The 16,402-nt window shown below is 41.3% G+C and overlaps 1 protein-coding gene across 2 annotated transcripts in view; it reads left to right on the top strand.

Annotated features, from left to right (window-relative positions):
* tnmd (tenomodulin) overlaps window positions 1–16,402 on the top strand; it is a gene marked incomplete at its 5' end in the record, with an annotated part of 63,022 nt that overhangs the window by 24,639 nt on the left and 21,981 nt on the right. For both annotated transcript variants that reach the window (XM_084085673.1, XM_084085672.1), the window contains one exon: window positions 13,618–13,758. In XM_084085673.1, the coding sequence (XP_083941799.1) occupies window positions 13,618–13,758 (141 nt within the window). The remainder of the gene's footprint in view (window positions 1–13,617; window positions 13,759–16,402) is intronic.

Below are 16,402 nucleotides of genomic sequence, written 5' to 3'. Positions count from 1 at the left end.
GAACGTTGTGTAGATGTTTTTGTGTGTCAATAAAGATGTCAATCAATCAATCAAAGAAATCCAGGCTGTAGTTTAAAGCAGAGTTCAAACTGTTGGACAGACGGAAATTGCCATCATTAGAGCCCCGCTGCTGGCGGAGCTAAAAATGACTAGGCTGGTGAGCTGCATAAATGCACAATATGCCCTAAATGTCTTTAAAAAAAGGCCTGAGCCGATAGGTTAAAGCCTTAAAATGACTGCGAGAGAGAATCATCAGAAACTAGAAAAAGTGCTCCTCGGAGCACAGGTCTCCGCCAGGTCAGATAGGCTATTGTGGCCTCCTGGTGGCGCTATAATAGGCCAACGTGAAAAGGGTGCCATTTCTTCTTAGGCCTTGCACGACAATCGGACACTGACTGCATTCATGATTTGAGGCATTTTGTTAAAAACATGTGTTTCGCTAAATTAGCCCTGTTGGTGGCGCTATAACAGGCCAATGTTAAAAGGGTGGCATTTGTTCCTCAACATAGTGTGAATGTGCGTGCAAAGTTTGAGCGCAATTGGACGGTGCGTTCATGATTTGCGGAATTTTGTTCAAAACAAGCCAATAATGCAAACTTTAGATGTCAATCTTAGCCAATCAGTATGGAATATAAAAAATCAAACACATCCGTCGTGATCACATGACTATAGAGATCATGTGTACCGATTTGCGTGACATTTGGATAAAATTGGAAGGAGTAGTATAAAAAAAAAATGTTTTACATAAGTCGGCCTCCTGGTGGCGCTATAAAAGGCAGATGTGAAAAATGCAGGGCAAATGTTTTTCCTTGACCTATAGGGAGTGTGCGTACAAAGTTTTACACAGATCGGTGCAATTATAGGTAAAAACACGAATCGGCCTGTTATAGCGCCACCATGTGGCTGATTTGAAAATGTTCAAATGGTAGTTCTTCCTCGGCCTAATGGGAATGTGCGTGCAAAATTTCACGGAAATTGCATGCTGTGTTCATGATTTGAGGCATTTTGTTCAAAACGGAGCACTCCTGCAAACTTTGGAAGACATTTTTAGCCAATCAGGATGGAATATGAGAAATCTGAAAGACCCGTTTCGTTTAATGACTATAGAGATACTGTGTACCGATTTGCGGGATTTTTGGACAAAATCTGTAGTAGTACTGTCAAAAAATGTGTTTTGCACAAATCGGCCTCCTGGTGGCGCTATAACAGGCCCCTGTGAAAAAATTGGGGCAGAGGTTCTGCTCTGGTATCCAGGGACTATGTGTGCACAGTTTGGCTGCGAGCAAGCCAACGGTGCCAGAGATTAGCTGTACACAGACAGATCGAATGACGGACGGACACACGGACACACGGACACACGGACACACGGACGGACGGACAGGGGGTAAAACATACTCTCTCGCCATGCCTTTCGGCCTGGCGGAGACAATTAGTAATTACTGTCATTTCGAGACGCTCATGGCTTGCCCAGCATCCCATTCCTTTTGAGACGTGTCTTTGCCTACGTAAAATGGAGATTTCTGTAGACTTCTGTAGCAGTGACTTTCAGACATTTCTCAAGTCTGTTGTTTTGGTATAACCAACAAATAAATAAATAAATGAGGACAAACTTTATTCCCTGGACTGTAGTGCAAAATAAAATAAAAACACTTTGTAGTTTTCCTTTTGATTTTTGTTGGGATAAAAGAAACAAACAACATCAGACAACAATGTTTCCTAGAGCCCGTGTTTGCTTCACAACAGCATGTTGACCGAGAGCAGACAGAATATTCCCAAAGCTCCCTCACTCTCCTCCCTCCTGGACGTAGCTCTATTATAGGCACAGTAGCACGTATCAAGGTGATTTATTGCCACAGAGAGCTCAAGTTGTTTAAAATGGCTGGTGTGATTAGTCATATATGCTTTGGAGCTGAAAAAAGGGGTGCGCGGGGCTCCTGCAAATTAACAGCAGCTGCAGACTGTAGCCGACCACAGCAAGGTGGTCAAACGTGGCAAGCGACACAGAGTCGCCGGGGGACAAGGAGAGAAAGTGGGTCATTACACTCCTTTCACGTACGGGCAGGATGACGGAGGAGAGAGGTGCACTACATCCAAGATGGTGCATGATGAAGCTGGTGAATGCCGGCTTGATTTCAGGAATATAAACACGATGCAGCTGCATCATAATTTCTGAATGGAGCCGAAATTCCACTTTGGTTACCCTACAATTATGTTCTTGAAATCCTCAGTTATCTCCAAGATGGATTACTGTTTAAAAAGGAAAGGGGTATGACGGGAGGCCATTGCTTTTTAAAGGGTAACTGATTTTTGCTCCTTCAAGAGCAGTTTTTGAAGGGTATAAAAAGAACATTGCTTTTATTTAGAGCACCTCGTTTGCTCACAAGGACCCGATACAGAATGGTTATAACATTGGCTGCTAATGAGCCCTCGTGACCCAGAATGAATTTGTGTGGAACGTTTTCAAATATGGTTTCTCTAACTTGCATTAGGCCTAAAGTAAGTAGCCTTGGAAACCATGGTTCCCAAGCCATGCAGCCCATACTGCAGGTCAGGAACCTCAGGAAATCTCTTGTTTCTAGCATGACGTAGATTGAAGTACGCCCCCTGGATATGGCGCGCCGCGCTAGTACAGTATGTTGCGGGCACTTACCCCCAATCCAACCATTGATGCCGATTTCCAAGAAGGGAGCAATTGGGTTCCATTTTTATAGTCTTTGGTATGACTCAGCCAAGGATCGAACGGCCGACCCCCAAATCTCAGGGCAGACACTATGTAAGGCCACTTACATTAGTAAAAACTTCAAAGTGTCCATTAACATACGTCAGTGCATATTAGTGCTTGCAGAACTAAAACAAAAAGGCTCTTTCTAGAATCCATAGTGTAGATGTAGTGTAGCCACATGTGAGGGGTATGCACTTCAATGGTCTGATTGATGAATTTCTCAACATTCAATATTAACCCTATGAACCGTATACAACTGAAAGCAGAAATGTCATACAAATAAATAAAAAACATCACATGGTTGCACCTGGGACGTATCATCCCGTGTTGTAGCCTGGGGTCGACGGGTGTTTCGGGTCTCGCAACATACACCCTCGCCCAGGTGACCCAGTCGGGGTTGATCAAGCCCTGACTTACGTCCCAGTAGCTACCCACGGTCAGTCCTCTTAGGGAAAGACAGGGCCCCTCAGTCTGCTTCTCGAACTACTCTGCTGGGACCGGGGGAGGCTCTGGCACGTGGAGGGGCTAGGCTCTGTGGATGGCCTCCTGTCCGGGCCCCTCCTTCGTCTCACCAGGTCCAGGACCTGAGCGTTGCACCAGGCTCCCCCGCTCCAAACATTGAAAAAAAAAGGATTACCAGCTTTATCTATACTGAATAAAATAAAATAACTCAAATATATTTGTTTCAAAATATACAAAAATCTACCAAAAAACAAACAAAGGTATAGTTGAATATATGTTTGGTTCACTTTTTCCATACATTTCCATAATACATTTTTATAGAAATATTCTGACTAAATATGTTCTCATATATTTTCACCATGATCTATTTTCCAGGGTTCCTCCTACACAAGTATGAAAAGTATGGAAAAGTATTGAATTAGATTTTAGTCATTTCCAGGTCTAGATAAGTATGGGAATAAGAAGAAAGATTATAGTCTGGAAAAATAATTATGTTTCCAGACTATTGACTTAATAACTTGCACCAAATCCTAACATCCCCCACCAAATTAGTTTAAAGAAAATATCTCCGAATTGCTGCATACATAGCATCACAAATAACATTGTGGCAAATGCTTGCCTGAACATTTATTAGTTACGCAGTGTAGTTAATAGAAAACGTAAACTATCTTTTCTTCATAACAAGCCATAATTGTATGGCTGCATTTATAGTCATGTCCATGGACACAGTGAATAAATAAGGCTTCAGACAGTGCGAACATTTCATATTATTTTTATTGACTCATTCTCGGTTCTTATTAAGAAAAGAGATTCAAGGGGAGAACAATAATATATCATTTTTTCAATCTATTAAGGGGAAATAATGAGTATAGGTAGGACCGTTTCAGTTAGTTTACTTAATGATTTGTTAAACAGTGCTGACAAGTATGTTTTGATGTTTTACTTTATAAACAGCCAATGAAGCAAAGTTAGTGGACTTTAGCTCTCTTTTATAGTTCACTGGTGAATTGTACATGAACATCCCTTATGTTGCTGTAGGGGTTGAAGGTATACAATGCATGACATTGAAGGCAAAAAAAAAAGGATTTAGTAGCCGATCTACACGCTCACAATGTGTCGCATTGTGACGTGTTGTGAGCTTGTAGATGGTCTATGTAACCACTTAAACCCCATATGGGTAACTGGAGTCCCTCAGGGCTCAATACTGGTGTATCTTCTGTTTTCTGTTATTGTGGTGAAAGCTTTCGCTTAAAATAGCCGATCGACAAACTCGCAATGCGTCGCATTTTCAGCTTGTCGATCTGCTATTTGCAGATGCCGGGGTTTAAGTGGTTAAGTGGTTAATTGATTTCTATGAGCTACAGTACATACTACGTAGCTACAATCTTCTTCTTGAAATTATTTGGCAAGACATTAGCATAACCTATATAGACAGAATGGAAGATACGTTAACGGTTGGATTTAGTTACAGTACATAAACATCTAGCTATTTGTACTCGGATTGTCGGATGTCAAATATGGTGTGACAAATCTACAGAGATTTCTGGGAATTTGAGCCTGGAAAATGTGTAGGAACCCTGATTTACTGTTTGGTTAAAGACATTCCATAAAGAAAAACTATTCCGATCCCAGCTTGGCCAAGGTAAGCAGAATAACCTCCCACACCAATGGGACCTGGAAAAGCCTTATCTTGTGTGGAAACACTGCTGCTGTCTAAGAAATCCTCTAGGCTACTTATCAAATCAAAGATTCTTCAGCCTCAAACCAATTTTTGCACAATGAATCCACTGAGTCTTTGTAGAGCCCCTTAGAGTGTGGAGTTTATGTCTGCAAAGCATTTTAACATTAAACTAATACTTAAAGTAATCACTTGGGTGAATTCCCAAAAGCAATCTAACCAGTTCCTAACGCTCTGCTAAACGCTACGTACCACAAATACAGATTGTGTTTTTTTTGTGTGGCTTCCAACAAACATTTAAGCCAACACAAATTTGGGAGAATGTACAATATGCGATGCTGATTATGCTTTCTGTAATACTAGAATAGATTTAGATTAGTTTTGTTGAGTTTTTTGTTTTTTGTCCGCATTTTCTGTCTACCATGCAGATGCCCAACGTTCAGTAGACTTCAAGTCTTCAACAGGGCTATTGATAGAATTTAGAGAGGTCTCAAAGTTAAAGAGAAGGGCAAACTCTGGCACTGTTTCTCCTTTCCTAGTATCCGGCAAAGCACTGTACCTCCACAATTAACAAAACCACAGAAGAGTGTAGTTGTAATTACAATGCACCAGTGTTTCAATGCCTTACAAGTATTTATATTTAGAGCTTGTTCCTGATTTGGTGTCCTTTCATTACATTGACTTGGATGTTTCATTACATTGACTTGGATGTTTTAACTGGGGAATGTTTACATCCCCCAGTTAAAAGTTGAGGACAAAATGCCTACATGCTATAATTGGAAGATTTCTCCCCACTTGGTCACGAAAGGCCATGCGTGATTATTGATCTATCACAAAAACTGACCAAGAGCAGCATGCACTGCCGTCCACGACAAAACACAATCCGATGAAAGCAGCCTTCATGCCGCTTAGACTGAGTGCCAGCATATAAAAATAATGGCCAAGTGATGACATGTATGCCAATGGGCTTATCAAGTGGTCGCCACTAATAGCAGATATTTGGTTAAATCAGCACACCACAACGATCTCCACAAGGCTCATGAGTAAATGTGATTGTCTCTGAGCAACATCCCTCAACAGTGATCAGAAATAATATAATCAAGGAAGAGGAGAAAATTGGCATTGATGAGGCATGCAAGTCGTAATAGCTCACTGGCTTTCAAACAAAACAAGAGGGAAAATACATCGTGTGGCTGTACCGTACATCTGTTATTGATGTGCCACAAAATGAGCCCATTCATTTTACTGTACATCCTCTGCAATACGCCGCACTGCATTGTATTCTGTCTAGTGTCTGCTGTCAAGTAGTGCTCACTGAGATTGATATCGCGCACCATCAGTGGGCTCATTTTCCCCCATACCAACTAAGTTGATGATGCATTAGTGACTGACCACTCTTTTCTAAATTGAATTTTCCAAGCTGGCGTGCATCCAAGAACAGCTGTCTGCCTTCAGAAGGCATCACCAAACAGCAGCCTGGATGTGTTTGGCGGGCCCTGAGCTTTCCTACTCCATTTATCCATATTCTACAGGCCCTGGGAGTTGACAGGCCTGGTAATCAATGTCCACAAGCATAATCCCCATGTCTCCAGACATCACACAATCAAATCTCTCTCTCTCTCTCTCCCCCTCTCTCTCTCTCTCTCTCTGTCTCTTCCTCTCCACAGAGAGACTTGATTCCAGTGTACATTTGACATACTTATGCCATTGACATGCATATAATAATAATAATAATAATACCATGGATATTAGGGCTGAGAGATAGGACTTTAAATCAATATTATTTCTAACTTTTGCCTCATGAAAATAGCACACCACCATTTTACAACAAAGTATAATACAAGGCTTAAGTGGTTACTCAGTCTAATCGATTATAAAACACATTTTTTGGTTGATTTGTTGTATAAAAAAACCTTCTCGGTTATTCGATTAACCTACATGGGCAGTCAGTCGATTATTGGTTCTAAATGTCGGTTTAGATATATCTCCTGTTAATTGCCCCACCCTAATGGATATTACAGAATTCAGTGCAAAATTCTGGAGACACAACAATAAACACATACAATCTCTCTCTCTCTCTCTCTCCCCCCCCCCCTCTCTCTCTCTCTCTCTTCTCTCTCACACACACACACACGTCTGCTACTGTAGATATATTGAACATGTGTTTACATGTGTGAAAGCCATCAGCACCAGAGTCTCCGATTGATCTGTACTGGTTGAAGTTATTTCCCCTGTGGGTCTTCATTTTCCTTTAACACATCCATAGGAGCATTTTAGCCTTTCCCCCCCTCCTATACTGTATATCTTCTCTACTTAATGGCAAATATTTATGTGATTTATGTGAAGTTTGTTTACCTCTCATCTTTTCTTTTTGTATTCATGGTGTGACTATGGTGTCCATCTCTTTAAAATACATCATTCCGTGGGGAGATTAATTATGGTGGTGGAAATTGCGCCAACTTTCTTTTGCTGCACCTCTGCAGTGGCAATTTGCAATGCGTCTAACAGAGATGTTGCCTTTCACCTTTTGAAAAAAAAAGAAAGAAAGAAAGAAAGCAAAGGAAGAATTTAAGAGAAAGTACACTAAAACAACATTTCAAATGGCAGACAAACCCCTGGGGAGACATCTACCTCGATTCCAGGTCAGTAAATAATGCACCCTGCTGCATTCTTCCACTCCTGGAGGACAAGGAACCAGTGGAGTTTACTCTGTGAGAGTGGGAGCCAGGAAAGAAAGAAAGACAGAGAGAGAGTGTGTGTGTGTGTGAGAGAGAGAGAAAGGAGGGGGGGGCGGGGGGGGGGCTTCTGTTACGTCACGAGAAAGCAGGGATAAACAACTGTCTCCCCACCCCTGACAAGCCCAGCTGTTCCGAGTTTAGGCTTTGCAATGAAAGAGTCGGATGACTTCTCTATACCTGGGAGGCAACTAAAGTACCTGCAACCCAGTTCTACTGCTACTACACGGCTGTGGATAATTCAACTAGACACTCGTCTTGAAAACAACAAAAATCTTAAGCTTTGCAGTGGAGGAGTCAGATGACTTCTCCATAACTGGGAGGCAACACGAGTACCTGCAGCCCTGTTATAATAAAGCTGCCTTCAGTGCCTGCTGTGTATTACCCAAGAAACTGTCTCGTAAACAACAAAAAAAACCTTTGTGAAGTTTGTCAGGCCAAATCCAAACTAGTACCCTCTTACATTTTTATTTAACCCAACCAGAAGAGTACAGCAACAGGACTATAATTAAAATAGCGACTGATTGTTGCCCCAGCATGGCTGTCTGAGCGCCCGCCCACCTCGATCCATCACAGGGCTGCCAGGGGCTCCCCGGAGACCCGGTGCTGCGTGCAGGGTCCACCTCCCGATGCCCTGCTCTCTTCCCCGCTGTGAGTGACAGACATCCAGTTCCACCTGACTAGAGCCTCTATCGTCCAACCTTCAAGGACAACTAACTGGGGCACATATTGTCCTCAACTCATCCCGCCCTTTATGGCAAACCAGCTCTTCCGCACATGCACATGCACACGCACACACACACACAGGCGCGCGCGCGATCACTATCCCCTCAGCAACCCACTCACCTATGACGATATCAGCATGACCTTTGCTTAATGTCTTCCAGTGCCACGCCAGAGCCCATTCAACACAAAACAACAACAACCTGTGCGCCTGCAGTTTCTCATTCGCTCTCGCTCTTGCTGTGGGTGTACCGTGTGTATGGAAGCATCTGGATGGAGGTCGTTAAAGACCACCTCAGAGAAAAGTGTAAGAATAAACAAGCCATTGTCATGATGAGGAGGTTTCTGCACAGCTCCCCCCCCCACACACTGTCCTCCGTGCTGTGGAGCTCTGAATGCCTTATCTGACTCTTATGACAGTGAGAGGCATTTGAGATCTTAAAGACCAACCATTGCAGAGGAGCATTAGACCATTGTGTGAAAATAGCATCACAATAGTTTTAACCTTTTATACTTTGGCTATTCAGAAATAGCAGATATACAAGCTCATAGCACGGCACCGAGTGCCGCGCTATGAGCTTGTAGATCTGCTATTTTTGAAAAATCTTGAAGATTTGTGCAAATCTTTGAATATATTTATTTGAAAGCGAACATTTTAACACGAATGTTTGCTTCTGGGGGGTCCCTCGCACAACATATTTTCAGATGGGGGTCCGCGGCCAAATATATATCAATTTGGGGGTCCCTGAAATGAAAATTTACGATTACACAACAGGAAGGAACTTTGAGTACCAGTATTTTTTTTTTTATTATAATAAAAGAATAAATCTGCACACTGCTAACTTGCACGGTACAAGAGAAAAGTTTAATGAAGCGAAGCAACGTTTTGGTCGTGAAAGCCTTCCTCAGGCTTCTATCATTATACAAAATAAAACACACTTTGGAGTGGGTGGGAGGGGGGGGGGGGGGTTCTTTCTTTCTTGCAATAATTGTGTTCAATTTGCCACAGAGCTGTTTGGAATGTGACCTTGATGTGTTCAAATAATGATGCTGCTTTGGCAAAAGAAAGGAAAAAAAGAAAAAGAAAAACATAATCCAAAGAAGAACATTTTCTTGTTGCTGTTGCTTTGCCATCTCTGAAATAAAAACTCTTATTCTTGTACAGTATGTCATTTCTGGCACCCCGTTGTGTTCTGAGAACGGAAGCAGAAAAGACTGGTGGACCTTGGTATAAATTTGAGACTTGAAATAATTAGAGCAGTGGTTCTCAAACTTTTTCATGTCAAGGACCCCCAAAATGATATGTATTTGGCCGTGGACCCCCATCTCAAAATATTTTGTTCCAGGGACCCCCAGAAGCAAAGCTTTAAAAATATATAAATTCAAAGATTTGCACAAATGTTTAAGTTTTTTTTTTAAATAGCAGATCTACAAGCTCATAGCGCGGCACTCAGTGCTGCGCTATGAGCTTGTATATCTGCTATTTTTGAATAGCCAAAGTGTAAAAGGTTAAAGTGGTTAACATTATTGTAATGCGATATTAACGCATTTTTCTGGGTACCCCCTGGAAACCCCCCAAGGACCCCTGGGGGTCCCCGGACCCCACTTTGAGAACCAATGAATTAGAGGATGTTACGGTATATCACAGGAGTATCTTAATAATACCATAAACACAGGTCTTAATCGATATAAAACTGCTTAACCTTTCACCCTGGTGTCCCTATTTTGGCCAACAGTTTTCAAACCATTTCAAACTTTTTTTAAATAGCGAAAAACAGCAGATCTACAAGCTCATGTCGCGATGCATTGTGAGCTATGCTATTGGTGATGCTATTCGTTGTAAGATTAACTAAATTATAGGGGGTTTAAGTGGTTAAGAAATCACAAGTAAAAGCCTACACACCAAGGTAATCATATGGTAGCCTTATGCAGAAGGTAATTTAAATTGGAGTCTTTCCTTGGCCATTTACCACCTAATTAAGGCCATATGGACAGCTAATTAACTTCCTGTGTCATTATTTCTTGGAAAAGCCAGGGTCTTTTGTTACAGTAGGTGAAAGAGTTTTCTGCACAGGTTTCTGAAAAAGGTCACTGTTTAGATTTAGAAACTGGTTGAGATGGGTGATGTAAATTAAAATTCTTCTTTTGCACTCTCTCATTACAGAACTTCAAATGTCCAATACTAGATTTTCAGGCCACTTCAAATCTAGTTTAAAATGATTCCCTATGTACTGTATGGGCATGTTATGTTTGTGACGTCCACCATCCATATTTGTTTGGCTTTTTCTGCCTTTAGAGTACAGTAGACTGACAGGAAATGGGGAGAGAGAGAGATGGGGAGTGACACACAGCAAAGGACGTCGGGAACGGTCCGTGACACGCGTGCCCGGACCGCTACGCCAGCCGTCGGGGCCGGTGAAATACTTTTTTCATGCAAGCTAACGTTTCATTTCATTCCTGTAACGTTTGCAGTTACAGGAAGAGCTAGAACAGGGTAAGAGACGAAAGAAGAAGAGAAGGAGGAACGCAGAACAAGTCAAATAACAGGAAGGCACAGACAAATCAAATATACAATGTCCAATATACATAAGGTGCATTATAAGAAAAGAACAATGGATAGATGGCACTACAGAAGGCAGAAATGTGCAAAACAAATCCAGCATCATGTATAAAATCACGGTTTCACATACAATGTTTAAGTATCAACGTAGCAATATAAAGCTCCTCCTGTGCATGATATCAACTGTAAGTATACAAGATGATTAAGTTTGTCACTGAAACTACACAATCCTGATGATTTGAACAAAAACTGTTTTTCTGAAAATGTCCTTACAGTACAGTGACACTTCCCTATACTTAGTTGACCGGATTCCCTTCCTATTTTCGCCCCACACCAAATCTCTTCATAGAAAATAGCCGATCTACAAGTCACAAAGCGCGAGTCACAAAGCATCGCGTCATGTTGTGAGCTTGTAGATCTGCTATTTTCCCCTGAACAAATTCCACTCAGAATAGGTTCATGGGCCCCAAATTGCATTACAAGTTTCGCAGCACGATGCCGCATCTACAGTACCCTAAAAGCATACTAAAGAGAAGCTACTGAAGCCATTAATTTCTATTTTCAGAATGCCAATTACACTGCACTGCAGCAGCTTTAGATATTGAACCGGCTGAAGTGAAACTGTTGTAATACATTATTATCTATTTCAACCTGGTGAGGAGGGTAGAATCTCGCTGCTGGAATTCCATCTAAAGTGATTGCCTGCTGAAAATGTAATTCAGTGATTTAGTATTAATCAATACATTCCCAGAATCTATTACCCCTGTTCCACCTTCATGTTAATATTGAAATAAAATGCTCAGATAGAACTTTAATATTGAAATAAAATGCTCAGATAGAACTTTAACTCTTAATTTGGCATCCCATACAATGTATTTAGGTCCAACTCAGTACGTTTTGTACCAAGGCCATTGTGACCCATCTTAATGGAGATTCATATTCCAGTGTCATTCTTTCTGTGATCCTCTATTAAGAATGATGTTATATTCGATCATTATTACTCAGCTCTCCCATAAAAAACAAATTATTAAGACTTTGTGCGGATGAACCAACAGCATGCTAAATGCATGTACTGGATGATAAAGTATCTGATTTTGGGCTAGTACTGTATGTAGAGGTCCTTCGAATGTTTTTCATGGGGGGGATGGGGGGTGTACTGTAAATCCAGACGGACGCCCGTCTACGCATATTCATTAATCACTCATCTCATTGGCCAGGCTCTGATTTGCCACCGAGACAGATGAAGATGAACTCAGCAATATATTTCTCATCATAACACAGCCCTCACATAAATATTAATAGCATATTTTCAGCTGGTGGGCATGAATCATTTTTGTAGACAGGGAATTTTAAGAGCTATCCATGCGTATCCGAGAACAGTACATAAGCAAGCGGCTGTGATAAACAACAGCGCTTTAAGGGAACAGTCAAGGAAGAAAAAAAAAAGCTAGAACCAAACAGGAGGCTGGAAAAAAAAGACATTTTTTACTACTTACTTCAGGCAAACTTCTCGTGATGCACTTTTTTCATTTAAGCTTGGAGCTTGTCAATGTAAATATATTCCGGGGACTAGTGATTATTGTCACTGAGCCTGGGTTTTGAATATATGGCAGCTCACAGATTGAACGCCTGGAGCTCAATCGCTGAACTTGTGTGCAGATTGTATCAATTACATTTTGTGTTTGAGGGACAGATAGACTTGAAGAATTGCTGCAGGTCATTGGAGATTACAGACCTAACGACTGTAGCTGAGCAGCATGATGTAAGCTTGACATGCAGGCAGCGTTAGTCGCCGGGACAACCGGCTGCATGTCTATGCAGCCATTTGAGCTCAACAAGAAGACTGACTTCAAACGTGTTATGATTTAACAACTAGAACCTACAGTACAGTGGCAAGGTGAGCCAGTATACTGGCATAGTTCTGCATCCAAGTCACAAGATTTATGATGATATCAACTTAACCACATTAACCCTGGTGTCCCTGTTGTGGGTATGTGTCACATTATTTTGACCACTCTGTATGGTAGAGTACTGTGTGTTAATACAATATAACTAACACAACTGCAGTGGTTACATGTTGCAAGTGTCCCTGCTCTTCTATGGAGACATTTAGATCCCGTGGCCGAGTAGGAACACTATTGGTTGACAAGACGTATTGCAAAAGGTCAAAGTGCACTATGTATCCTCAAATCACATTATAATGATATATGAGGATATAGTGATATTATGTTGACTTTAGCGTAGTCTCTCAAACTTAGTCTCGCGAGCCAGACTGTTGCCTCCCAACAATTTTCAAATGCTTCAATCATACAGTCGGAGGATCGGGGGATAAAGCGGATGTGACGCCTCCTCCCCGCTTCCGTTTTGTCTTTACAGTCGCCCAAATTTATCCTAATATAAATCAAAATAACAGAAGCATATATGTCTTGCTGCTTAGCAGAAATGGGAATTCAAAAATAAAATGTAAAGATATTGTAAAATATATTTTCGTGAACGGAAATGACAAAGAGCTGACAGCGTCCCGTCTCGGCTTTCGGGAGATACTGTAGATTCCACACTCTATATAGCATTCGGAGATTGTGAAATACTCAATCCTTTTCTGGTTGTCATAAATTTACTTGAGTAAAAGTACAAAAGTATTGGTATCAAAATGTACAAATGTATTGCTATCAAAATGTAAGTACAGTACTTGAGTAAATGAGTAAATGTTACTTTACACCACTGTCTGTATGTGCAGGTGTACGACCATCACTACAAGGCGGTGTTGGACGGTACAGAGACGGACAGCGTCCTGGAGATTGACCCCGCCCACCGCATCGAGATCTTCAGAATGGGGAACGGAAGTGACGAGGTGCTGGAGGTCCACGACTTCAAAAATGTAAGTATTACAAAAGCCAAGTGTTCTTCACACTCACTCAAGATTCTATGATAGCATGAGTTCTTTCTAGAGTTGTTCCGATAGCAATACCAGTATCGGAAAAGCTGCCGACACTGCTTAAAATACTGCTATCGGCAGTGTTGGGAAAGTTCACTTTCTACATGAACTAATTCACAAGTTTTTAAATGAACTAGTTCAGTTCATAGTTCATAATTCAAAGTTTTGAACTAAAGTTCATGGTTTCAAAATTAACTAGTTTAGTTCTTTTTAGGGTTTTTTTCCAATACGTTGCTGCGAGCTATTATTTGTCAAATGTATTGCCAAAGCCCATATAGAACCACAGACAGCAATTATTTTATCCGTTTTAGCACTGAAACTCAGATTATTACTAATAATAAATACTATTAGTATTACTAATATTATTTATATATTAAGCATGTGAATCTCCATCACTGTATCATTTATATTATATGAATGTAATCCAGGATTATGCCATTTTTAGCTATGTTTTTAAAACATAGTAGACCTTTAAGCTCACAATCAGTCGCATCCACGACACGTTGTGAGCTTGTATGCAGCAGAAAAAGTTGTGAAATAGTGAAAAAGACTTTGTTTTAAACACAAGCAGTTACACAGCAACGTTGTTTTTGTTGTTGTTCATACGTGTGTAGTTAATAAAGCGCAGATGCTTTCTTTAATTACAAAATGATCTCAATCGCGTTGGAGACACTGCAAGAAGAACAGCTGTGGATCATTATCACTCAGCATGGGCCTACTAGAGTGACACAACAACTGATCAGTGGACATTCGGACATATAAAGCGAAGTGGTCCTTCTCTTGCATTTTTAACCGGAGAGGCTATCTGTAATCATGGGTGCTGCATAGTTAGTCTGTAGTCTGCATGTAGAGTGGGTTCACACCGCACTGCGCAGATGAATGCTAGTAGAGTCCGCCCTGCTTCTTTTATTTTTGGCTGATGGTGCGTTCATGGCGCCTTGGAAACACAAGATAGGATGAAATACAACATGACAAACCGATGTAACCATGGAAATCTCGCACACTCTTGAACAAAGCTATACTGTGAGAGAATGCCGTTCACAAACGCCAGAATGAACGCGTTCACAATAACGTTCATCTAGCGGAAATACAGTGCGCTCAGTTCACGTTCGCCCAAAAATATGAACGATCGTTCATTGAACACGTTCAGGGACAACACTGGGTATCGGTGAGTATGCCAGTCTATGCCATTCCCATACCATGTCATTTATGTCATCAATTATTTTGTATTTTGAATGCTTCAGTTGATGTTGCATGTTTTTATACTCTTGCTGTACTATTTACATTATTATTTTAATACCTTGTAGATGTCCCAGCCGGGTCATACCAAAGACTATAAGAATGGGACCAAATGCCTCCCTGCTTGGCACTCAGCATCAAGGGTTGGATTGGGGGTAAATCCCTGTGACATACTAGCGCCATGTCCATAGGGTGTACTTGTACATGAAGCTGCCTCACACTAAGGAAACAGGAGATAGGCTCCTGCCCTATGGGCCACATGGCTCGGTAATGCTTACTTACAGTATGTCGTTTTTTTAGTGTTCAGACTGGGAAACCAATCTGATTCCAATCTGGATAGGTCAAACATCTGATTTGGACTGCCTGTCTGAACATACAATTTGTGTCTCTGCGATCGATGGAATTATATGTGAAATAGTTCATAAACATAATTATCTTTTCATGTCTTTGTGAGAGGTAAAACCTAATTTATGCTGGCAAAAAAAACACAACACCTTTTTTCTGATCGAAAATGTGTCATTTTCGCCAAACTACATGTCGCAGTGCGCCTTTTTGCCAATACATACGTTATGCTTAATTGACTGTCTTCTGAAATCACATCTTGAACCTCAACACTGCATGCAATACAATGCTTATGACATTATGTCAGTAACACTGAATATCCAATAACAGACTGTTTCTCTGTCCCTCTCTCTCTCTCTCTCCAGTTCTCTCCGTCTCTGTGTATGTCTCGACTGTCTCCAACATGCACGTTGATGTGTGTGCTCATTCGCCGTGCACGCACACGCGCACACACACACACACACGCACATGCACACACAAAGACATATTGTGGCTTATTGGCTTGCTCTCCTTCTGTCAGTGAGGCAAATCAACCAGGGAGATTTATTTGATCCTATAGTCTGCACCAGGAGACTGATTAACAATTGAGGGAGCACACTGATTCAAATCCTATTGTAATAGAAGAATGAAATAGAGAACAAGAATATGCTATATTTTATATACTGTATGTACTGTGTGAGTGTGTGTGCGTGCGTGCGTGTGCGTGTGCGTGTAAAAAGGGATGTTGCATGCCATTACACTCACTAAAGCCACCTCTAAAACAATCTCCACAGAGCCCAAGGGCTGAGCAAGAAATTGAAAATTGGGGGATTATGCCATTAGGAGAACAGACCACAGGCAGAATCCTCTCGCCATTGTTTCAGGCTAATACCAGACACTTTTCTGAAAGGGAACGGACGGACAAAGAACTGGCGATAAGGATTCCTCGGAGACGACCAGACAGAGTTACATTTTACATTAACTCCGGGCTCATAAAATATTCATAACATCTGAATGAGCACTTCAT

The sequence above is a fragment of the Gymnoscopelus microlampas genome (genome assembly GCF_963454915.1).
Source record: "Gymnoscopelus microlampas genome assembly, chromosome: 18".
Classification (NCBI taxonomy): domain Eukaryota; kingdom Metazoa; phylum Chordata; class Actinopteri; order Myctophiformes; family Myctophidae; genus Gymnoscopelus; species Gymnoscopelus microlampas.
This window is presented reverse-complemented; position numbering and strand designations above follow the sequence as displayed.